This window comes from Aotus nancymaae, unplaced genomic scaffold (assembly GCF_030222135.1).
Source record: "Aotus nancymaae isolate 86718 unplaced genomic scaffold, 86718_ANA_hifiasm-v0.15.2.pri h1tg000012l, whole genome shotgun sequence".
Classification (NCBI taxonomy): Eukaryota; Metazoa; Chordata; class Mammalia; order Primates; family Aotidae; genus Aotus; species Aotus nancymaae.
Window position 1 is genome coordinate 37,008,981 of NW_026988423.1, and position 26,653 is coordinate 37,035,633.

The window sequence follows — 26,653 nt, forward strand, 5'->3', positions numbered from 1 at the left end:
GCAGAATTTACTAAATGAGAGAAGCTGAGGAAGCTAGAAAACAGGCTTACTGAGGAGAAAGTTCCAGCAGCTTGCCAGAGGCATGCTTTCAAAATGTGAGAGGCAGCATCTCAACTCTTAGCGTAACTATGTGCAAGGTGACACTTGGGGAGATGTGAGCTGGACAAGGCAGGAGCCTTGCTGGACAGCTGTAGACTTAAAGCTGGCCCCCGACCCCTGGGTCCATCACTCATTCCCATAAATCACACTCACACTTCTCCCTGGAATAGCAATCATTACAACCCCTCCTACCTCCTTGTGTTCCATGGACCCTAAAGTTCCTGAATCCAAACAGAATCCTTTCACTGCTCAGACTCGCACTTTGCATAATCCTCATGTTTGCAGGCCAACTAAATGTAAATATATGCAAATGTACTGGCAAGTTGGGCTGGCCCTCAGGCCTTCCAAAGAGACCTTTCCTGCTGCAAAAGTTAAGCATTGCCTGCTTAGAGGGAGGATTAAGGAGCTGGTAGAAGAAGAGAGAGGACAACAGATAACTTTAGAAAGTAATAGAGTGGGGAAAGAAGATGTAAGCATAACCTTTATATAAATAAGCGAGTCATGGCTAGACAGCAAAGCTCTGTTAAGGTAGCACTGGGATGGCTGTCATGGACAGTAGCTGGGCCTGGGGAGCATTTACTCACTTGAGACAGAAGATCACTGCAAGGCAATAGTTTCTGAGGCATATGTGAGCATCTTCTAAATTGTGTTAGGCCTAGAAATTGTTTTCCCTTCCTAAAGTTAGAGAAGTCTATAAAATCACTCTTGCTACAGTCACAATGGGTACTTTGTTGCTGATGTTTCACCTAGAAACCTCAGAAGAACCTGCTCACACTGGCAGAGTTGCCCTGTCAGCATTCCACAGACTTCCGGAGCAAGAAATGGAAAGAGAGAGAGTGAGGCAGGATCCGTATCCTGGAGCTTGAGCATGGAAAACACCAAACCCACAACCATTAGCACACTGCCCCTAGCAAAAGGAAATGTGCAGTGTGGGTGTGACTGCAAACATCAGTGGGTGGCCTGGTAGGATGGAAGCAAGAATCAGGAACCCTGGGATCAGCACAAGAGGAGTGTCTGCGCTTCTCCTGACTCAAACATTTACTTAGAGCCTAGAGAGAAAGGACTGGTCATTAGCATCAGCCACACACTGCAGTTAACCACCCCTATAAAATATGGGAGTTGTAGTTTATTTGTTCACCCTCACAGATGCCTAAATCAATTTGTTTTCATTCTCTCCAACCAAATATTGTCATTTCTTTTATCATGAAATACTTATTGATTACTCATTACATGCCAGACACATTTAATAAGCATTTTTGAGTATCTAATCAATGTGAGTTCTGTGCCTTACATTAAGGATAAGCGTTTCTGTCCATACAGAGGCAAAGACTTTGTTCCCATCCTCAGGGTGCATACATTTTGGTGGGGAAGCCAAGGTAATGGGTAACCCAGTAGTTACAGCACAGTGTGAGAGAGCCATACCCAGGGGTTTGGGAAACGGGAAGGCCTGAGTTCAAACGACACCTTCAGGTATTTGTAAGAGAAGAGTCCTGAATTGAGCAGGAAGAAGTAGGGCACTGCAAGGTGTACTGACGGGCAGGGAGAGGGTGGGCATCACCCCAGGCCTGCCATGACATGACCATCAGGGCACACTGCACCTCCCAAGAAGGCCCCGAACAGGACAACTTCTGCTTGGCATAAGCATTGCGTGTTGTGGACCTTCTCTTGAGTAGGCAAACTCTCCTTTAAAAGATTGTTCCAGAGGATACCTCTGGTCTCTCCCTCTGAGTAGGTGGCATGTACACACACCAGGGGTCCACACCTGCAACTCTGGGCAGCAGGCACCACCTGGTCAGGCCTGTCCTGTCCTGTTTGAGAAGCTTCCAGCACCTGCCCGGCACTTTTTCAAAGTGAGTTTCCTTTGAACATTGCCTGCTGATTGCCCCTGGTCTCTCTCAGAGCTATCCTTGGGCGTCTTTTTAATGGCCTGGCCTTAATTGCATTTTCCTGTATGCGCTGTGGCAGTCAGCATGCAGTTTAATAAAACATTTTCAAACCGCTGGGCCCATTCTTCCCTTCCCACCTACATCTTATGCAGTAGAAGATTTTAAGCCTTATTTTGAAGGTGATTGATTTGGTGTTTTCCACTTGCTTTCCTGCTGCGGGGACATTTTGCCTCTATGTGTGATAAATTTTTTTAAAGGAACTTTGATTTTCCTGTCCCCTCACTTTCCATCCTGCTGTTGCAGAACCAGGACTGGGAAGCTTTACTCCTTAAGTAGCTATTTTGCCTTCTCTGATTCTGTGATTAGTTGTTGGTACTTTGGATTAGCCGTGGTCCGTGCTCAGGATCTGTCATTCAGCACTCACATCAGTGGGGTGTTTAAAAGGAGGTGATGGAGATGTCTGTACTGCAGCTACCGACTTTTTTCTTTAGAAACTAGAGGATAGACTTTTATTTTATTGTGTATTATTTTATCTTCTTTTGGATGTGATCACAGATAAGAAGAATTCATTACAAATGAAGAGACTTGATTGAGTATGCAGTAGTGGCCCCTGAAAGACGCAGTCTTGGGAAGGTCTCTACATTTTCTATTTCCTAGCATAAGTCATATCAATGCTGGAATGGAAGGTTCTTAAAGAAAGTAAAACCTTTCATGAAAGCTTTAATGAGGCCTTGCTGATATTATTTCTCTTTTGCTTCAAAGTTGTCTGGTTCATCTCTTAATTCTCTCTCAATGAGCACAATTGTATTTTGTTTCGTTTTTTTCAGAAGTACACCTTGGACATGGGATTATAAAATTATGACAACGATATCAAACTAGTTATGAGAAGAATGTTTAAAAATAACAAGAATGTTATAAGACATTGAAGGAAGAGGTATCACATAAACACATACACATGTGTTCATACGTATTCAAAAGGAGGCGCAGTTATTCCAATGTTATTCACAAAATCTCACATAACTTATCAAAACTTATGAGGCTAATGCTTTTATGTGATAAAACCATATTAGAATGAGTGAAGCGACAGTTCTAGAAATTGCTGAACCAGCCTAGCATAATACTTGTCATGCAATCTCAGAGGCATTTTCAGGAAGTAACCTAGCAGCTGAAAATGAATCATTTTAATAAACTATGGAGGGTTGCCCCTTAGTGAACAACTTCATGAAGGAGTGGGGCAGGCTTTCTTTCCCACAGCTGACAGATGAAGACTCTGAAATGTAGCAAGGCAAGTGGTCAAACCAGGAGTTAAATTTTATATACCTTCTTCCTAAGAACAGCTCAGTGAGTGAGACTCTTTCCCAGATGTGAATTAAGTAAGGCCTTAGCTATCATTAGTATTGCCTTTTCTGTTGGATTAACCTCAAAATTAGAGCACATGGAAAACACAAGCCCAGCCCTCTATGACCAGCAATGTGATCAGTTCTCAGTGGTGGTGTGGAAAGGAAGGAGGGTGGAAGACAGGGAGAGGTAGACCCCTGTCCTGATCCTGCTGTGCCCCATATGGGACTATTTTAAAAAGCTCACTCCTACCCTGTCTTTACTAAAAATACAAAAATTAGCCAGGAGTGGTGTCACCAGCCTGTAATCCCAGCTTCTCGGGAGGCTGAGGCATGAGAATCCCTTGAATCCTGGTTGCAGTGAGCCGAGATCATGCCACTGCACTACAGCCTGGGTGACAGAGTGAGACTCCATCTCAAAAAAAAAAAAACAACAAAAAACAAACTCACTCCTATTCTTACCTCTTGCTGAAGGAGCTCAGACAGAGTGGCAGGAGAGCAGAGGCCCTCCTGTGCGGAGTGTGCCGTTTGCCCAGAGAACCACAGGGTGTTCTGGAACAAGGTGCAGCTTGGGCTTGCACCAGGAAGGCTGCATGCAGAGTCTCAGGAGTCTGGGCCTGTTGCTTGGTTTTCCCACCTCTGCCCAGAGAGGCGACCTCCGAACACCAAGCCATCGGCCAACCTCCTCTGTCTCTTCATTCTTGCTCTTGACTCCACTTTCCTCTGCTTCCTTTCTTTTCATTCACATCCTCCATTTGTACCTCCGTGGCTCTTTGCAGGCATCTTCAAGTTCTTCTTCTATCTATTTCCCTTATCACCTTTTGCTTTTCTCAATCCCTCAGGCAGGAGCTCCACTCCTCCAGCCCTCCACTTCTGGGCTACTCAAACTCTTATCAAGGGGAACATCCAGTGTCAAGCTCTCCTGTGACTCTCTCATTCAACAAGCTCAGTTCAGTCCGTGTTAGACAGTCATGCACCTAGAAGTATGTGTGTTTTGCTAATTGTAAATTATATACAAAATCTATATTCTGAATCAAAAAATTGGCTCCAAACTTTGTGTCTGAAAGAGACCAGACTTTTTGTCATCGAGCAACTTGTGCCTTGGAAATGACAAACACTCCTCACGGTAGTCAGATCCCAGGTCACGGTGGGATTTTTAGAAAACACTCTAAGTTCTATGTAAATTTTAGCTTGGCATTTCTGGGACGCAGAGGAATCTCTTCTGCCAACCTATAAATTCATTTAAAATCTGTGCTTTCCCTTGAAGAATAGTAATAACTAAAAGAGTCAATAACAATGCTATAATTAATGATCATTTCTATTAATAGAAAATAAATTTTTTTCTGACCTTATCTCTTCTAAAAATACAAAAATAGCTGGGTGTGGTGGCAGGCACCACCACAATTTAGGTGACATTCTGGGAGCAGTATTTCTACAGCTCTGTTAATCACCCTTTGTACATCAGTCAGAAGGAACTCCTTCTCTGCTTTTAACTAACAAAAACCCAGTAATAAAACTTGGATTCCCAGGGGACACATAGCTCACTTACCCGAAGATTTTAGGTTACCCAGGGAGCTGTTATGTTGTGTCTAAGGCGGAAATAATGTATCTGAACAGAAATTAAGAAAAAATTAAAAAGAAAAAAGATTTGAGAACAAAGAAGAATAATTCAAAGAGAGGGCACACATTTCTATTACAACAATATCATCTTCTAAAGCTGTTTATGATAAAAAGAGGATTTGGTAGCTTGTATTCCAACTACATTAAATTAAATCCAAGACCCCTTTCCCAGACACACAAAGGCCTGAAAACATCAATCCTATCATGACAAACTAGCCCTTGGGAAAAGGAATCCTCCTGGCAGTGAGCCATGGACCCTTATAAACTGTTAACCATGGTAATGAACCAATCCAAGAGATATATTAATAATGACATGAAGAGACACATTTATTGTTGATTGTTGAGATGGCGGCAGATTTACTGCCAGCTTGCCAGGAGGGAGGGCTTGGCCCAGCAATGGTGCAATTAAAAACAAATTGAATACAGGGACAAAGAATCAATAATCTAACAGAGCAACTTTTAGTTTGCAAAATACAAATATAAATTAATTGACCTGAACACAGTTGCTAACTGGTCATTAATGCTGCTTACTGGCCAATCAGAGCACATAAGTCATCCCATTAAATTGATTGCAGCAGGCTGGGTCCCTGCACTTCCAGCTCTGCCTGCCAGGGCAGCCATCAGGGTACCTTGTTTGGGGGTGATTTTCAACACCACTAAAGCAAAGTGACTGTGTTAGAAATTTTCCCCAGAAGCCCTAAATTAAGGAATTCTTTTTAAGGTTCCACTGAGAACTTCTTTATTCAACAGGCACGTTTTCAATGCTGCAGTGTACAGCGACCTTTCCCAAGGGAAGGGTCTTGAAGAGAATAAATTTGTGCTGGGCATGGCTGCCAATACCTCCCCCGGTAAGCCTCCCTTTGAGACGCTTATTCTTTCCTAAGAACAATTGACATTCTCCCTCAAACCTTCATAAAATCCTAAAAACATATTTGAGATATTTTGCTATTACTTTTATGGATTAATAACCTTTTATATGAATTTGTGAAAGAAAGCCTTCTATGGCCATGCCAATTCAGATTGCCATACTTATGCTGTGACTCTGAAAAATTACGGCGCCACCTGCTCTGGCTTGTCTTCAAGGAAGTTACAGTCTAGGCGAGGAAGAGAGTTACATCCACCAATAACTGAAATTTGAAACAAAAAGTTACAGGTATCATAAGGAAGTACAGGTGAAGTGGCAACTAGCATTTCAGAAAAAGCCTTAGCAACTCTAAAATTGTGGGATATGATAGCCACCGGCCACGTGTGTCTATTTCAAGTTAAATTAATTAAAATTAAATAAGACTAAAGACTTGGTTTTTCAGTCATACTAGTCACAACTCAAGTTCTCAACAGCCACTTGTGGCTAATGGCTACTACGTTGCAGAGTGTAAATACAGAACATTTCCATCATCACAGAAAGCTCTATTGGACAGTACTGCTTTTTGTAGGGTTTGGATATCTAGGGAGAAGAAGAACGTTCAAGACAGATGAATTATGTGAGAAATGGAGAAGAATGCAGCATGCTGCACAGCGGGGATCACACAAGGACAGCCTCGACTACATTGTGCATAGGACGTAATGGTGAAGAAATAAGAGTGGAGAGGGTGGGAGGGGGGTGAGGGATAAAAGACTAAAAACTGGGCTCATTGTACACTGCTCAGGGGATGGGTGCACCAAAATCTCACAAATCACCACTAAAGAACTTGTGTAACTAAATGCCACCTGTTCCCCAAAAGCCTATAGAAACAAAAAATTAAAAAAGAAAGAAACATTCCTCCCACAAAAAAAGTGAAAAAGGAAAAAAGAAGAAAAGAAGTAAGAGTGGAAAAGTAGGTTTGGCCCTGGATTGCTGAGCACTTGGAAAGATGATCTAAGAGGTTTTGACTCGACTTCAGTGTCGGTAGGGAGCCGTTAAAACACAAGTGGGATAAGTGACATGATCAGTGTGTGCATCAGAAATACTTAGACAACACTGTTAAAATGAATTGTAGGGAGGGAGAGATGAGGATGAGGTATCAATTAGGATGTGACAGAGAAAAGTCAGTAGAGACTAAGATTCTACACTTTGATGATAGTGGTTGTGGGAACAGAAAGGGAGAGAATGACGTTATTGGACATGACATCTGCTTTGATAGAGAAGCAAAAGAGAAAAAGAGTCAAAGCTTAAGCCAAGATTTCACATGCAATGGTGTTTCCATGAATGGAAATGCAAATTACAACAAGAGGAACAGGTTTTGGAGAAAAGAAGGTAAGTTCAGGGTAGAACATGTTAAAGTTCCTAAGGGATACCCAAGCTGAGGAGCTCAGAAGATAATCATACGTTAGACAATGCAATCAGGAAAGAAATAAAAACTGGACATTTAGATTTAGGAGACAATGATATAGAGCTGATATTAACTCCAAGAATAAAAGTTAAGATAAGTAAAACAGAAGGAGAGAAAAAAGTTTAAGGAGGACAGATCCTGACTGCACAGAGATAGACTCCAATGCTTTAACCAGAGACAGCCTGACACAGAAAGCATGTGTATTGTAAATGACCCGGCCTGGCAGTCTGACTTACCTATTTAAAAGCTATGGATTGAAAGGAAGTTAAGCCTAGATGCTGAGTGGAGAATTCCACTGTCAACAGAAGTGAGTTTAAAATACATCCTTGTACTTATCAGCAGAACCTGTAGCTTCTCTGAGCCTTAGTTTCCTCATTCAAAAAAATAGGAACACAAATCCAACTCTCTGGTGTTAATTGGAAAATAGAATCAGATAATGTTTATAAAATGACTGCCACGCCACTTAGTTAACCTTTGAACAATGTAAGGGCTAGGGGTGCTGACCCCCACACAGTTGAAAATCTGCATATAACTTTTGACTCCCCCCAAATTTAACTACTAATAGCCTACTGTTGACCAGAAGCCTTACTGATAATGTGAAATAGTCGATTAATGCGTATTTTGTATATATATAATATATTGTATTCTTATAAAGTAAGGAGAAAAGAAAATGTGACTAAGTAAATCATAAGAAAGAGGAAATACATTTACTGTCCATTAAGTGGAAGTGGATCGTCATTAAGGTCTTCATTCTCACTGACTTAGTATTGAGTAGGCTGAGGAGGAAGAGGAAGAGGAGGGGTAAGTCTTACCATCTCAGGAGTGGCAGAGATGGAAGAAAATTCACTTATAAGTGGACCTGCATGGTTCAAACTCATATGGTTCAAGGGTCAACTGTATTCAGTGGATGATAACCATTGTTTATAATTACTAAAAAAGATTATTGACCGTTTTCCTTGTGATTATTTTGCTTCACTTATTCTTCAATTTCTATACCTATAGAGGATACTTTTAGTGAACGAACAGTCAATGACTTTTTGAGAAACCAGAATAGGAATAGGGACAACAGTTACTATTGTCAAGGCACTGTGTTTGCGGGTAAAACTTGTTAACTAGGAGCCCAAAACTAGGTTCGGAAATGCAAGTGAGACTCTCCAAATCTGTGTACACGTGCTATGTGTAGAAAAACATTACTATTCCGAATTCACAGTTTACCCAGATGCTAAACAGTGACTAACTCATCTTGTGGGTGGTGAGGCTTGAAATCTTGTGTAAGATCCTGACAACATGAGGGTCATGGTGAACATTAATCTATCGGGAGAGTTTATGAACATTTACTGATTTCCCCGTCTTCTGAGGTATGATTGCTCCCCTCCTCACAGCAGCAGGAATGTGTGGGAAAAGATCTATTTAGTGGAGCTATTGGCAGACAGGTCTCTTAGGAAATAAGCTGAGATCACCATGCAAATTGAGCAGAACATAACAGGCATTTCATTTTCCCCTCCATCTCCACATCAGTGATGATTTTGAGAACAGGCATTATGACTGTTCTGTTTATTTAATTCTACTGCAAATAAGGCAGATGACAGCCCCAGGTTCTGACACTTCTCTTTTCTGGCTACTGTATAAATCATCAATCCAGGTGCCAGGACTGGCAGCATCTTCTTGGATCATGACAGTGAGGCTCTCTGCCTTTTCCCCAGCCAGGACTCTCAGGCAGAAGTGCTGCCCCTTGGCGGCGCCCACCCATCCTTTGTTCTGAACATGTATTCATCCAGGGTCACATTTTGTTTTGGTCTCACTCACCTTGGAAAATACCTACTTTTCCTATTCTTATAATTAATGAACTATAAGTGTCCGAGGAGAAATTGAGTGTGTCCTTCCCCATCTCCTCTCCTAGACAGAGGCTTAGCCTACATATTTAATGTGCTTTGGGATGGAATTCCAGAGGCCACGGAGGAAATAGCTATAAAACCTATAAAAATTATGTGAGTGTGTGTGTGCGTGTGTGTGTGTCCACATGTGTGAGTACAGAAGAAACAGGCATAAAACTCATGAAAACTGTGTGTAAGTGTGTATGTGTGAATGTGTATGTCTGTGTGTGTGTGTATGTGTGTGTACGTGGTGCCTGTGTGTGTCTTAGTTACAAAGCAGAGCAGAACAAAGCTTCAAAACAATGGGAGAAAAGACCTGATAAAAGAAGAAATCTTTTTTTTTTCCTTTTTTTTTTTTTACAAACCATGTTTTGACTGTATTTTCACCAACTACACACAATGTCATGAAAGGTCACAACGTAGGAGGCTCGGTGAAGGGCAACATCAATTTTACTCTGGCTACACAAGGTGTCATATTCAGGTAATATCTGAGCAACAGAGTACAGTCTGAGAGCTGGATAGGACCACTGCATGGTGGGGTGAGTGCAGCCTTGCTCTAAACCTGAGGGCAGGGTGCGGGGCAGGTGCAGAAAGCAGTGTGGGGACACCCTCCCAGTGAAGGGTGAGATCCCTTCCTTTATGTGCAATACAGGGCATTCTGGATAGTAACTTCATTCTTGATTCCTTTTATGTTATGGTTGCCTTCTTAGTTACCCCAACCCTTCCATAAAGCATGTGTATATACACACATGTACATATACATATATACATCTCAGACATCGAACATATATATGTATATGTGTATATCCCAGCATATATATATGTGTATCTTTACACACACGTATACATATATATGGTTTGATGACTTCTCCATTTATCAGGTCTCTTCTCCCACTGTTGTGAGGAGAAATATGTTGTTTGTTCTGCTCTGCTTAGGAACTAAGACACACAGAGGCACCGTGTACACACTCACATTCACTCACAAATGGCCTCACACATACACTCTTACATACATACACAGTTCATGGGTTTCATGTCTGTTTCTTCTGCAGTCACATATACACACTCACACAGTTTTTATAGATTTTATGGCTATTTCCTCTGTGGTCTCTGGAATTCCATCCCACTGTCTATTAAATATGTGTGCGCTTGATATGGGCTGGGAGGTGACAAATGTCAGAGAAGAACTGGGAAGCAAAGGGCATCTTTCTCTTCTACCTTCTTTAACCAAAAAGGTGACTAGCAAGGCTTAGAGTCACCCCTAACTAGCAGTGTTAGCACGGGACCCCAAATCCTAAAGCCTCTGAAGAAAATACAAATAAGAAATAGAAAGAACAAATGGCAAAGGACTGCAATTACTTTTACCCCAACCTAATAATTGCCCTATATCCCGGTGAAAGTAGGAGAGACACAGAGTGCAGACTCCTGATCACACACAGATACTCCAGGTAAATTACACGGAGAAATCGTAACACACAACAACTAGAAAGAACTTTTATACCACCGGTTCAACCCTTTCATTGCAAAGTTAAGGAAATGATGCCCAGAAAAGTTCCTACCCTAATTTTGGCTGTGTGCTTTACCTGCACACACACATAGAATCTACAGCATAGAGACACCTTCTCGGAATCTTATTTTCAATTAACATGCACGCACACATACACAAACCACAGTAGTACACATAGGATTAAAGTATGCATACATGCACATAAAGAAAATCAATTGTCTGAATTCTACTCTTCACCCCGTGATAAGAAGCCAGGAGAATGTCTTAGAGACACAGGCCTGCGCTGTTAGGAGCAAAGCTCAGGCTGGGGAGTGAGCGTTCTGCTGGTGGGTCCTGCTGTTTTCCATTCTTTTACCCTGGCTTTGTGAAGAATCAATGCGATGACAATTTTAAATAGAGGCTGAATACATTAAATGCATTTCAGGTTAACTGCCTTCTTTTCTTTAAGCCTATAAGCACACATGTTTGTTTAAATGATTAGGAAAAGAGGAGAAAATAGCCAAAGAAAGAGGTTGGTTACAAAGACAGAGCTGAAAATAGGTGAGTCCCTGGCAAAATCTATGGCCCTGTCTCCCTGGCCCCGCTGCAAGTGCCTCTTGGTGCAATCCCAGCATCTGTCTGCTGCCCCCACCCCAGAATTGTCTCTTCAGGGCCCCACCCTTTTCGGGAGCACCTCTGAAGGTGGACATTTTTCTCACATAAGAACGGGTACCTGTCCACTTACTTAGCTCTCAGTCAGTGGTTTGTTGAACACTGCCAGCTATGGAGTGAAAATACCCAGCCTTGGGTGTTGCTTCGCCACTTCCTCCCTTGTGTAACTTGGACAAATCACTTCCAACTCTCTGAATCTCACTTTCCTGTCTTGGAAAGGTGTGCCTTCCTATTCTGTCATCTTGGGCTTTTGGGAAGCATAATCAAAAGAGATAAAGTGTGTAAAGTGCCTTGTTAGCGATTTGTATTTTGATAATTTTTTTTTCTACAGAGAAAAGCTTAACCTCGATGAGTAAGTCTAGTGAAAGGGATTTAAAGCACGTGGCAGCTGCGTCAGCGTTGGGTAAGTTGTTAATCTTTCTAAGCCTCCATTTCCTAATTTGTAAACATGACTACAGTATATATTTTGTAGAGTAGATAGATGTAAGGAACAGCTGAGATAATGTTTATACTTAGCACGCCCAATGCTGAGGTTGGTTGGTGAACAGCAGTATCTAGGACTGGCAGGGCTGGGAACCCATTTTTCTTTACATGCAAAACTCAACTTCAGATACCAACCAGTTCCACTGAACTGACACCAGGCTAAGAGATCCAGAGTCTTTTGTTTACATAGAAATTGCATAAGCTTTCTGTGGAGCCTCCAATGTAAGAATTTAGTAAAATTCATTATTTCTAGCAGTCTGCATAAAATGAGGCTTAGCAAGAGGAGTTCATTCCACGAAAAGAAGTACCCTGTAGTGAAGAGGTTTCAGAACAAGGCGGAGAGCAGGTAGAGAATGCCGACATCCAAGAAGCAACCATGGACGGACCTTCTTACTCCGTCTGTCTTCAACCAACAAACAACAGCAATGACATGCCACAGGCACACATAGGTCTCTGCGTTGTTTCAGAATGCTGAAGAGTTCATGACAATTAGAACGACAATGAGATTCTGGGTTCTCAGAAGGGCCAGGGTTTTCAGTACTTACATAGGATAAAGTGGTAACATTTAAAATGCATATCCCTGGAGGGATGAGCTACTAGAAAATTAATTATCCTCTTCTTTGCCCCTCTCACAGCCTCTCTACATCATTTATTGTAGCTGTGGTGTCCCACTCCCACCACTAATTTTCTTTCTTGAGATTTGTCCTCAATTTCTGCTGCTACAATGCAATATCAGTAGAAGGAAAAATGAAAAAAATAAAAACACACGCGCAAGCAGATATCCTGAAAATAGTCCATTGCTCTGGAGAAGAGAAATAACTCTGGATGTTGTTAGCATTGGAGGGACTGCAGTACGCTGAAAAGACACTAATCTTGAAGTCCTGTGGCCTTGGTTCAAGACGCAGCTCTGCTACTTACTCACTGGGGACTCAGCCAGGCTCTTAACCTCCATGAGCTGCAGTTACCTAATCTGCAAATGGAGATAACAGTCACTGCGCTACAGCCTCCCAGGGCTTGTTGTGAGAGTCAAAGGCGACAAAGACTGTGCCGTATCTGTAAAGTACTATATAAATGCATGGAATTTGTGCTATTCTTTCAGAGCAAGCTGTTAGCTTGTCACATGGAGGACCCTCCTCTCCAGGACCATTTCCCCCATGTCTGTCCTCTCCAAGTTATCTGGACATAGTCTGACTCCACCGCTACCCGTATCTGCAGGAAGATGTCTTTTTGTCAGTGTGTTCCTATGCCACTCCAGTAGCTGTATCAATCTGCTTCTGCTCATTGTACAAACACTTGCTGAGTGCCTACTATGCCTCAGACAGTGTGCTAAGTGCTGAGGTTGGATATAAATAAATAATGATTCTTAACATTCTTTAGGAATAACCTCAGAACATTTACCTACTCTCCAGCCAGGAAATTCATGCTGAATCTCAAATATACCCTTTCTGGTGTTAGGTTACACCTGTTCCCTAGTTCTGTAATATCTTTGTAATGTTCGTGTGTTCTTTATTCCTAGACCTCATAAGCCCAACGCTGTTCCTTCCAAGTGGTGCAAGATAGTATCTCCCCAATCACTAGCATTTCTCCAAACTGAAAATCTGGGTGACATCATTTTAATTCTTCCCCTTTTCAGGCATGAGGATGAAAGCTCTGAGTTTCCTGTGGACAGTGCCTCTCAGGCACATCTGTATCTTTTCAGGTAGGCCCACAGTCACTCTGGCTGCACCACTTAGAGGGGAGTCACTCCTGCCTCTGCTTGTGCCTCTAGCTTCTCCCACTTCAGCGCCTGCTTTGCAGGGCTGCCAGACTGATTTCCCCCCAACTAATCTGACCCCACAGCGGTGCCTCCCCCTTGCTCTGGATTTCCTCCACACTGAGGTGTGCAGCCTGGATCACACTGTCACATGCTCACACGGTGCCTGCGCTGATCCCCTCAGTGGTTGAGATGTGCCTCGGGTATCAGCAACACTATTTTAATGAAGGCAGCTTCTGTTCTCAAAGAGAAGGATTTGGAAATTAGTTCCATCAGATATGTGTCAAAGGCCACCTTCTACAACAGGAAAGGGCAGGCAGAGAGGTTGGTGGGAGAGTATCTCTCAGTTGCTCCCATGACAGGTGGGACCACACAGCTGGGCCCCGTGGGCCTGCACTCCCTTCTGCTGATGGCATCTGGTTGGCAGAAGGAATGAGCTTCCCACCTTCTCAAATGGATAGAAGATACATAAACACCTTTTTGTTTTTATAAACAGACAAGTGGCAGCTTGGAAATTTTTTTGTTTTTCTCATTGCAAAATCAATACCCATCAGCACTTTAAAATCAAAGGCGAGATTAGGCCTCAGTTTTATACATGCCTTATTGTCTTCCAAAAGCTTTCTACTCAGTCAGATAAATTTTCTTTAAGAGGATTAGGAAACTTTCATTATCTTTAGCTAACTTGAACTAACACTAACTCCGAAAAATCAATCTATAGACTGGACAAAAGCCGATGACTGCTGGAAGAAGGAGAACTCTGGGGCTTCTTTCTAATTGAGTAGTGGGGTCTCTACATCCACCCTCTGATAATTCAACTGCCTTCCACAGAAAGAGCAAGTCACTGCATCACTAAGCAAGATGAAAGAATTCAGCTTTCTGACCTCCTTCTCTATGCCTCTCAGTAAAGGTACAAACCAGCCTGCCAAGGATCCCAAGAGAATGTTCTCCCCAAGAGAAGATCATCCCAAACAGAAGGTTCTTCCCAAGTAAAGCTCCATCATCCCAAAGAGAAGCTCTTCCCCCAGAGAGAGTCATCATCAAGAGAAATTCCTCCCCAAGAGAAGATCCTCTCCAAGAGAATGTCCGCCCCAAAAAAGCTATCCCCAAAAGAAGATCTTCCCCAAAGGAAGCTCTTTCCTAAGAGAAGATCTTCCCCAAGAGAAGCTCCTCCCCAAGAAAATGTCAAGAAAAGATCTTCCCCAAGAGAAGTTTCTCCTCAAGAGAATGTCATTCCCAAGAGAAGCTCCTCCCAAAAAGAAATTCCTCCCCTCCCATCCCCACCTATACTGTCTGCTTCTGGACTTCCCAGGCCACCTCAGAGGGTTGGAGCCAGAAAGTCACTTGGCCTGGAATGTAGAGACTGAGGAGCTGACCCCTGGAGTAGATGCCACACTGTTCTCAGACTATTTCTGAGCTGAGGCTTGGAGGCCCACAGGGACATGCCACAGGCTGCCACATTCCACCCAAGGGATTGCTCAACATGTGTTAAGGAGGACATCCTTCCCTATCACTCAGTCCCCCAGCCCATTATGTTGTGCATTGACTTTGATGTGCTTACATTATCTATCTTATTTCTTGAACAGGGATAGGCTTGCTCGGTTTGAGTCTCTCTCCAGTGCCTGGCAGTTCTTTTTTATTTCAGTGCCACATTTCCTGAATTTGAAGATAACTTTGCTGTCAGGGCCACAGAGGTGCCACTGAGGTGTCACTTCTGATGCTGAGAATGTCAGCTCCTCTGGAACCAAGCCCAGGTGCAGGCAGGTGGGGTAGTGAGAGCTCACAGTCTTTTGTTTTCTACACCCCCAGAAACTTTCAACAGATACCCCAGCTTATCGCCGATGACTGATCTCACCAAGTGCCTCTGTCGTCCTCTGAGGAGAAGTATCAGATGTGACAGTTGTCTTGATCTCCAGATGGCAGGCAGTCTTGTCATTCCAGAGCTGTGGGTGGACGTGTATGGAGAGTGGAAACCCACAGCGTCTGTAGACGTCTGTCGGATGGCAGGCGACGTGAGGAGGAGAGCAGGGCTTGGAGGCTGGGCAGGAGCAAAGCTTCAGGCAGCATGGCAGTGCCAGGGACTGCTGGGAAACAGCAGTGGCAGCAGACAGCTCTCTGGCCCCACACATGCCATTACAAATGGCTACAGAGGCAGGCCTGGCTGCTTGCGCCAAAAGGAAAGAATGGGCAACCTGAATTGTGCAAGTGACTGAAGCATGAATAGACAGCCCCCACACAACTGCTCTCCAGGAAACCAACTGAAATGAGCAACATCAAGGTCTTTTTTTTTTTAATCATAAATGAGGAATCTATCTTAGCTAAGCAAAGATGCCATATACATTTCACTAACTAAAAAGAAAAATGTATTGAATCTATGACAGATGGGATCTGAGAAAAGACGGATGCTAAAGACGAAATCACACATAGGGACCCTTTCTGAGAGCTCACTGTGTGTCCTCAAGAGATCTGTAAAGGAGGCTCTGAAGAAGTCCACCTGAACCTCTCAGTTGGTGGAGGAAGGATGTGTCACTGGGTGATGGAACTAATCTGCTTAGAACTTGATTCCTGCCGTGAGCCAACACCTGACAGAAATTGCTTTACATGGTGATGATAGTTGGGGTCAAGTTCAGAATAAGTTCATTTGGATTGCTGCCTTGCTTTAAAATGGTTCTCAAATTCTCGGAACTGCTATCTGCATGTGGTTTTAATTCTTAATATTTAATATCTGAGAATCTGACATTTCTTCAGCCCCATTTTAAAGTGTAATATGAAATTTAAATGAAAAACTATTTTTAATGCACATGTGATACAATTTCTGGGCTATCCTGATTCAAATTTTTAAAGGAGAATGGAAGCAGATGCTAAGTCTTCCTTCTTCCCCCTTTTTAAAATTGTCTGAATTTATTACCCACATTGACCTGCAGATATCATTCTAACTAATCTCCTTCTTGGGTCTGGGATCCATTGTGGAGCTATAAGAGAGTGTTTAAACACAGCAGCAATGCCAGGGAAGACCTGCCTAAGCGGCACTCAGAGACCCCTCCAGAGCACACATGACCAGCAACTGTGCAAAAATAGTCACATCACCTGATTTCCAATCAGCATCATTAATCTTTTATTATGAAATAAGTCTACAAGAGAATTAGAAGGCCCTGAGAGTAGTACCGTATTTATCTACGTTTGAATGTATTTCACCCCAGCTCCAGAGTACTAAGTAACTTATGAGAGCTCAACCAGTGCACATTACACAATTTATTGATAAGAACAGAAGGACTAGAGATAACATTTAGAAACTTTTAGAATATATTCAGCACTTAATTAAGTACCTATTACTTGGGAAAATTCCAAAATATATACTCAAACTCTGGATTCAATAGAGGAAGATGACTTTTGTGTCTTCATACACGAGTAGAACAAACACCAACTTGTTCTTCCCCTCTACCACTGACGGGAATGGCAACCCCTGGTTCAGTTGGGACTTACCTTGCACTATGAGGTGGACCCGGGACGTTTTGGGATGATTGTCTGTCTGCACAGAGCAGGTGTACGGACCTTCGTCATACACATCCACGTTTTGGATCATGATGCTGTACTGGGTTGGTGTATTGACCAGAATGATCACACGAGGGTCTATGGACCACTTGTCATTCCCAGCGTAGAGGATGGTACTGCGGTTTAGCCAGGCCACCCGGGTGACCCGGTCATCTATGGTACACCTGCAGTGAGGCAGGGAGTGGAGGAAGGAGGAAGAAGGGAAAGAGAGAGAGTGGAGAGATTATATAATATGATACATATGGTATTGCATTTTGAGGAGTAATTGAAACAACTTAACAGTGCTAAAAGGAAGCAACTAATTATTGATGAAACTTCCTAAATATAAACTATGAGTGGTCTGAATCATCTTGAAGAACTAACGATACAAAATCATTTCTATTTGAGTTTGAGACATGTTATGTGACTATCTTTGCTGTATATTTTCTTTCTCTCTTATTTTCTTCCCCTAGATTTATATGAAAATTAGTTTATGTTTCTTGAGCTCATTTATACTTTGCGGGAGAATTGGCCCAGGGGCACATGGGAGAGAAAGTGGATCAGTATTTCAAATAGGTCACAGATAATCCACAAAGCAAATACTTAACTTGTAGTTAATCAAAAATTGAACATATTTACCTCCAGACCTCCCTGGTGTTGATAATCTCCTTATACCCCTAAGCAGCCCAAAGCCTGCAAATTACAGTTATAACATGGGTTGGTAAAATTCACCTTAGAAAGCTAACACTTTTTAAGGAAGTCAAAACTGTATCTTAGGACTTCAGGAGAGGAAGGAAGAAAATTATCAGCAGAGTCCCTATTCCTCATATACTCCTGCCCCACCCAGGGAGAGAACAAGGCTATTATCAAAGCAGGGAGCTGTGCTCCACTTCCCAGCTACTCTGCTCAATAATTTGAGGCTATGAACACAAAGGATACCTGTGTGTTGGTGTGGATGGCCTGCGGGCTGTCAGGCCTGATACAGGACTGAATGTGCTGGACATCTGCGCATGTGCCCAGCAACTGAGAACACGGGAATGGAAGTGTGAGGAAACAGAATGCTTTCTAAACGTGGGTGCACACTCGTCACTCCATGCTGCACACAGGAATGCACAATGACAACCGCCCTGCCGCTGTCCTGGCAGAGAGAGGAGGGACAGGAGTCCAATGCCTGCAGGTGAGGAGAACACAGGGAAGAGGCATGGCCTTCCCTCACTGAATGTGACCTAACACTTGGCTGGCAGCAGAGATTCTACAGGCAGGTCTCAGGAGACGAAGGACCCCAGAGACACTCATCGCAGAGGCGAGGTCAGGCTCTGGCCAAATGGCCAGTCGCACCTGGCCTGCATGGCTCAGGGTCTCCCAAGCACCAAACCACAGCCTTCTAGAGTGGGGAAAACACCTGATCTAGGGCAGTCCTCTCCCTGGTTGGTAGGAAGAATAAAAGTAATACCAGCTTCCAGTCACCCAGGCATTTATATGAGCTGGGCCACCTGCCCTTCAGTCACTGAGAAGTTGGGTGGGGAGGGTGTCAGGTACTCTCACAGTATGGTAGGAGAGATTGTTCTTTTCTAAATAAGCATGCGAACAATATAAAGTGAATAATACATGTAAATAATACTAAGATGATACAGGCCCAGCTAACCATTCACTCCTCACCAATGCCCAGCACCCAATGGTGATTTGGTAGCAGCTTGTTACATCTCTGTGTACATCTTACTTTTTATACACATGCATGAACTTGTATGAAGCTTGTGTTGATTTGCTTTCACCTGAAATAGAATCATACTCTAATATTCCAATGAAACTTTTTTATTTGACTGCAGGCATCCCCTGTACTCCAGCAGTTATAGTCCTAAATCTGCATGCTTTCTAGGTAAGCGAGTTTCCAGGGCCCAACTGCATTCACCAGCAGGACCCGATAATTTAGGTACCATCGAATGATTCTTTCCCATCATCACAGAAATGTCATTGGTATAAAGAAAAAATGACGTCACGTTACCTCCTCCACACCATGAGGCATCTCGCTTCTCTTCCTGTTGTATTCTTACTTCCATAGCATTTTTCTGTTTCCCTTATGAAGACCTAATGGATCTTAAACCTAATGGATCCTCCCTGCTCCCCACTTTCAAAGGTTTTTCTTAGGGAAAAAATACGATAAGTTTATTCATTCTCAGTTGCAAATGACTGATGAGGCCAAATGTGCAAGCTTTCCTAAGGATAGGTGAATTTTTATAAAGGACAAATCTCTGTTTGAAGAATTCCTCCTAAAGAAGTTTCAAATAGTAGAATTCCAAAACTCAGCAAGCCTGGAAGTAGATGCTAAATTGAGACCAAGGGAAGGTCATGGTGTTCTAGTCCCTTCTAGTGTGTGGTCTTCTAGTCACCATATAACCCAAGTGACTAACTGCAAACAAATATTCTTGCTTTAATTTTGCACAGTTACGTAACCCGTTACACATTTTTAAGTTGCCATAAAAATTGTTTAAGCTACAATTCAAAAGGATGAATTTTTTGGTCTTTAGAAAATATTCACATTTAAAACTTTTTTTTTTAAGTCACAGAATTCCTCGTGTGTGTGTGTGTGTGTGTGTGTGTATTTGTTCAGTAGAATTTGCATATCACAGTGATTGATACTCATGATTATTCACTTTCAAAATTCAGGAACTAATTCTTTTTCTAAAAGTCATATGTGAATTGTTCCTTTTTAAACTGGAACTTGTATTTCCATTATATATCTTCTGCAGAAAAACTATAGTTTATGCCTGAAAGTCTTTTATTGATCACTTGTCACATTTATTTGCAACCAAAAATATATAGAGATTGCAATTGAAATTTCTTTTATGTCCTATGACCATAAAACTTTAAGCAATGATATGTTTCTTAAATGAATGATCATTACAAATATAGAATTGATAGAACATAAATACATAGCACATTTTGTTAAGTAATAATTAAACATGAAAAAGTGAACTTACTAGAAATATAGCTTTTAATTAGGTGGATAGCCCCTTTTTTAAATGCTATAGATAAATATCACTTACTGCTAGAATGAGATGGAGTTCAGGATCAATTTTATTTCTACTTTCACTTTTAGAGAAACCTTGTTCACATAAGAAGATGGAAATGAAAATTGTGCATAGCAGTGCTACTCAATTATTTGAATACTTTCCAAGATATATGCCAAAAATCACATAGTAACATAACTTCAAAGATAATTTTAATGATCTCACAGCTGACAAATCAATTAATTCCTCTTTCAATTTCTTTTAACGCAATGAATTGGAAAATATCTGACTTGCAAAGGGGTTTATAACCCAGTATTAGATTCATTCAATTTCTCAGTATCTGGAAAGTATATGATAACATTTTACCAGGCCTTATCAAATGACTCAAAAAGATGTTATTCTTTTACTGGAAGTACCTTGTTTAACCCAATACACTCAGAAATGTTGGGAAAATACAAAATACTGTTTGCTTTAAGGTGCTAAATCCCAGTGCCCTCTGTTAGAACATATCGCATCTCTGAGTTCTAACTCAAGATGGAAAAGGCACTGGCTTTGCCATGAATCTATTCCTGATGCAGTCATGTGCCATTGCCTTTAGTGCTGCTCTGCTTTGCTTCTGTGGGACTCTCCTTCAAGAGTGATACTCTGTTCCACGATAGTCAGGTGACGGAGGTTTCAAAGAAAGTGAAACGAGGTTGTCTCCTGGACAATGTGTGAAGCGGGAGCTGTCAGAAGGGAGACGCAGAATTACATTGCGACCTCAGGCACTTACTCAACTTTAGGGAATTTGAGATATTTGAAGTGCATTTCCTGAATCCTATCATTATCCTCATATAGGACCAACCACTGCAGGTTGAGGGTGCATAAAACCAGTGCAAATGACCACAGGCTTGAGTAAGGGTGGACTTTGAAATAGATCAATCCAAAACTACTCTCTGGGCCAGAACACACTCTCAGTGCTCTGGTCACACAGCCCTTGGAAAACCTGTACCTTGGGTAATCCTGCCCCAGTGATGGCCATGATCCAGTATACTTGCTCTTGAACCTGGGCCCAATTATGGGCATGAGTGGAAACAGAAAAGAGTAACTGAATAAAAGCCATCTCTCTAAATGGGCGAAGATGATTCACAGTTTGTTTGGTTCCCAGAACCTAACAACAGAGAAACTGATGAAACAATGAAGTCAGTTGAGGAAAGTTATTATCCTCATGATGTTGCTGTGCTTTAGAAGAAAATGGAGTTTCATGGCTTCATGCTTCCCTCCATCACCACAGGACTCTTCCAAGGAAGGTCCTCCGAATGGCAGGAAAGTGAATTCAGGGAAGGACTTAAAAGATTGGCTTGAGTGATCTTCTAAAGTCAGGCCCCTTCCCTGCCGTCTGTGGCCATGTACTGGACCCTCATTAACAAGAAGCACAGAGGGGAACACTTTTGATGTTGAATAAGGGGGAGCCAAGAGGCAAGTTGAAGAAGGTTAATGACAACTTTCTGATCTCTTAGAAATGACTTCAGATATTTAAAATCCTTACATTCCAAGCTAACCCTACCTACTGATCCTTGGTAAAGCAGAGCTCATTACAACTACATCATAAGTAACCTCTAAAATTATATATTGCTTGTAAGGTACCAGGCATAGTTGTAAGAACTGTAAGAACTTTACGCATATCAAATAGCTTGATCCTCAACTACCCTTTGAGATGTATACTAATATTACATCCACATTTTACAGATGAGGAACCTGAGGCACAGAGAGGAGAAAAGGAAAGCTATCTGGAAGACAGTTGTACACATCCTTTTTTTTTTGAGACTGAGTTTCGCTCTTGTTACCCAGGCTGGAGTGCAGTGGTGTGATCTCGGCTCACCGCAACCTCCACCTCCTGGGTTCAGGCAATTCTCCTGCCTCAGCCTCCTGAGTAGCTGGGATTACAGGCACGCGCCACCATGCCCAGCTAATTTTTTGTATTAGTAGAGATGGGGTTTCACCATGTTGACCAGGATGGTCTCGATCTCTTGATCTCATGATCCACCCGCCTCAACCTCCCAAAGTGCTGGGATTACAGGCTTGAGCCACCACGCCCGGTCTGTACACATTCTTAACCTCTAGCCTTGTGTGAGGAAACAAGGTGTAAGTAAGAGTCTGGAAGAGCAAAGAAATGCCTGAAAGACATCAGAAGGCAGAGATTTTTCTGAATATGTACCCTGGGGTTAAGATTCAGAGTTGTTTTTTGTTTTGTTTTCAGAGGAAGAGGTGCAGTTAGGGAAATCCATGCCTTAAAGCAGTGATTTTCGGCCTTTACTGTGCATCAAAAACAGATTGCTGAAGCCAGTCCCCAAAGAGCTTTCGGTTCCTGGAGCTGGAGGGACCAAGAATGTGCATTTTCAACAAGTTCCCAGTGGATGTTGATACCGCAGCTCTGGGGACTCCTCTTGGAGACCCACTCACTGCCTTAAATAAACCAGACAAGTGACAGGTCGGAATTTTAATCAAAGTAATTCCTGCAGAGTAAAATCAGCCAGCTTTAATGTTTTTGTGTTCTTTACTTCTGTTTTTGTTATTTTGTTTTTGAAAATGCAAAAAAAAAAAAAAAAAAAAAAAAAAGGAGAAGAAAGTACCACAATTTATTTACCAGATATCTAATGAGTGTGGCTAAGGTACATGAGATAACTTTCTAGGAGCTGAGAACGCAGTAGGAACAGGCAGACAAAGTTCCTGCTCCATGACACTGCCCCTCGTGAGAGGCGAAGAAAACATATATGTCTAGATATATTTGTTTCAGGATGATACTTGGAGAAAAATGAAACAGGGTAAGGAATGGAGAGTGTATCATGGGAACTGTGAACGTATTTGGAACAGAATTCACAGGAAATTCCCCTCCATGGCCTACATGCCAGATGTTGAATGGTGGTATTCAACAGTTTATAACTCTAAGCTTGAGTGCAATAAGTTGCACATCTGAAAATTATGTCTAACTTTAAAATGAAATTCTCATCTCACATGCATGCACAGATAGCTGCAGGAACATTCGAGTGATCTGGATAGCTGGAGAACAAGTCTTTTAAACCGCAAATGGTGTCCTCATATATTGATGACTTTTTAGATGTTAATGTTCAAAGAATTGATAATTGATATTCTGATAAACTGAGAGTTAACTAGAAAATACCTTTATGGTTCCTCCCTTGTTATGGTGATAATACCTAAAACAGGGTGCATACCCTTCTGTTTTAATTAGTAGACTATGGCAAATGTAGTTAAATCTTTAATTCAGACTCATCATCCTAAACCTCCATTCTCTTTGTAATACAGGGATAATACCAAAGATTCTAGACTCTTCATAGAGCTTACATCACCGAATTTAATTATTTATACTTTCCTGTGTTAAACTGTAAATGCCACATGGATAGTAACCATATTCAGTATCATCAGCACCTCCCAGCTTCTACCCAGCAGCTAGTAGGTCATCAATGCATATTTATAATGATAAAAGATGTAAGACAATGTTTTTCAAATGGGCATCGAAAGAACCCACATAAGGTGACATATATGTGCGGACATATATGTGTCTTTCTGTAGGATATCTGAATCTATATCTCTGTCTGTATCTACCCATACATAGACACACACAGGGTCCATGGGCTCTTTATGTGTATTTTCCAATTTAGTGTTTTCATTTCTATTATAATTGGGAGACACGTAATATAAACCTATGCTAGATGTGGTATGACGACAATTAAATTTAAATGTTCAGGTGTGCATTTGTGTCCACCACACTGGCACATTGAGAACTCCTCGCATCATCTCAGGCTATTGACAAAAACACAGAGATGACTTGCTTTGTCAGTGATATCTTTCTACCAGCAAAAGCTAAGTGATGCGGGGTCCACTGTAAGAATGAAGGTTCCCAAGCACCAGAATGAGCCACTATAGAAGGAGAACTTGGTCATCACAAGATGCATGAGGAACTCAGAAGGGGAAGCCTTACACCAGTCAGTGCCACATCCACATTGCAACTTGAGATTTAATTTTAATAAAACATCACCTGTTCCATTAAGTTAATGTTCCAAGCTTAAATTTTAGTGGTTATATATAACATATATTTCAGAAGTTACAGTCATATAAGAGTGTGAGGTTAAGGCATTTATACCTAGTATTATGATTGCACATATATAAAGTTGTTTTTTTTAATAGCTACCATGGGGAATCCATGAAAATCTTGTCTCTTCCCATCCTTGACCCGTGCTTTTAAAGTGGTCTTCTAAAGAATCTTCAATTTAAGAAATGCTGGGTCAAATTGTAAAGCCCAAAATGTATTTCTCTGAATTTACTTTTTTAATACATTCCTCCATATTATCTTGTAACTTTATGGTTTTTGTTTTGTCATTTGCTTTTTCCAATAAATTGAGAGTTAATTGAATTTTTGTTAAGAAAAACTTTACTATGTATCAAAATATGTTAATGCTAATTCAAAAACTGGGAGGAAAATTTTGCTTTATTGAACTCATAAACCAATGATAAATAGTTTTTTTAAAGAACAGAATCGGCAAGCCAAAAGGAAATATTTTTAGATCAACTCCCAAGGTATTCTAAATTGCAAAAGCTGTTTCCCCAGGAGCCTTTACTCAGTTATTTCCTGAGTTACAAATACAGTCAACTTCAGAACATCAACAAGGACCTTAAATTACGTAAGGGAAAACTTTATGATTCAGATAGTAGGAAATGCAACGAGAGTAATAACAGCTAGAGCTAATATTTGCTGATAAGGTATTGGTTGAAAATGTATCTGAAAGCCTCTGCAGAAAAATGGTGAGGGATAAGAGCTACTTAAGGAGAATACTGCACAAAAATATTTTAGTAGTGCAAGGGGTTGACTTTGAAGTCTGGCATAACATGACATTTGCAGCTCGCTGGAATATTGGAAGGAAGTGCCATACTAACACCAGCTGGAGGGGAGATGTCACATTAATACCTAGGAAGTATGCATGCCCACATGTGTGCGCATGTGTATGTGTGTGCGGAGGGGGAAGGAAGCTTATGCAGAGAAAACACACTAATGCCTTCAACGTGAGGGCCCTGACACGTGAAGATATGGAGTAGTGTAAATACAACCAAGGAAAGTTGCAGCCTTTCTTGAAAACGGCATCCCCGGAGGCAGGAAATCAGCCATTGGATGATAATCTGCTGTGGTTTCAGCCATGTCTGATGATAGACGAGTCCACCAGAAATTGCTTATTGTGTCCTGACGCAAACAAGGGGAATCTCTGGTCCCCACAAGCACAGTGAGGGCTGTACCTGAATGCAGAGAGCAATTTCCCACACCACACAAGTAAGGCAGCTGTGCTGACGGCAGCTCAGAACAGAGCATCTGATGTAGTGAAGGAAAATGAAGGGAGTGATTTATATGGAAAGATGGCTCCACAAAGAGGCAGAAATTGCTTACAACTACAAAAGAGGGGTTAAACTGCTTGGCTTTGGGAGGAGAGAGGAGGAGAATTCCTATCTTGGTAACAGAAGTAAAGCGTAGTGTAGTGAAACATAATTATAAAAAGTAAGGGTAGGCAGAAAGGCCAGAGAAAGCTCTCTGAACAAAATAATGAATGATTGAGCCAGGCTCCAAGTCACTCTATAAATCCACAAGGTGTGTTAAGGAGATCACATTCTTAGTTTCCCAAGAAGAGGTAGGCAAGGTTGAAATAAAAATAACAAAAACCATCTAAAGAGACAAGGCCTGCTTTCAAGGACCTTATTATCTCAGACAAATGATAGGACACAAGAGTATTACAAAGGCACCCTATCACATTCATGGATACAATAAAAAGTATGCATCTGTCTATTTGTTTAACAAATATTTAGTAAGCACCTGCGAAGGACCAGACACTGTGTCAGGCTCTAGAAATAGGACGTTGAGCAGACTCCCCATCTCTACGCTCCTGAAGCTTGCAGCTTTGTGGTAGCGATATGCAATAAACAAAGTCACAGAACACTCATTCATAAGTACAAGCTGAATTAGGATGGTGCTGTAGTTCATTTCCATCACCATAAGGCTGGAAACTTATTAAGAAGAAAGGTTTATGTGGCTCACGATTCTGCAGACTGTACGGGAAGCAATGGCGCCACTATCAGCTTCCGGTGATGACGTCGGGAAGCTTCCAATCATAGCAGAAGGGAAAAGGGACCTGGCATCACATGGCAAGAAGGGGAGCAAGAAAGAAGGGGAGGAGATGCTCTTTTAAGCAGTCAGCTGTCCTGTGAACTAACAGAGTCAGAAACCATTCCTCACTCATTACTGCTGAGAGGGCACCATACCACTCATGAGGAATCCACCACCGTGACCTAAACACCTCGCCCCAGGCCCCACGCCAAGCTTGGGGTTCACATTTCTAAATAAGGTTTGGAGAAAACACATGTCCATACCACATCAGATGATCATGTAGTTGGGGGCATGGGCAAGCCCTTACTCACACATGCAGTCTAGAGACTAGACCACTCTGAAGAAGTAACATAATTGTTACATTAACAGATTAATGCCTAAGGCTGATAACTCAGAAGAAACACTGGGCACACGTGTTGGGTATAGATAGCATCTTAGACAGAAGGCCGGGGC

General features: G+C 41.9%; 1 protein-coding gene across 11 annotated transcripts in view; it reads right to left on the reverse strand.

Moving 5' to 3' along the window:
- OPCML (opioid binding protein/cell adhesion molecule like) overlaps positions 1-26,653 on the reverse strand; it is a 1,160,549-nt gene that overhangs the window by 248,175 nt on the left and 885,721 nt on the right. For all 11 annotated transcript variants that reach the window (XR_001106940.3, XM_012449168.3, XM_012449171.3 and 8 more), the window contains one exon: positions 17,000-17,232. Coding sequence is in view for 10 of the 11 variants with exons in the window: in XM_012449168.3 (XP_012304591.1) it covers positions 17,000-17,232 (233 nt within the window). In the remaining variant the exon portion in view is untranslated. The remainder of the gene's footprint in view (positions 1-16,999; positions 17,233-26,653) is intronic.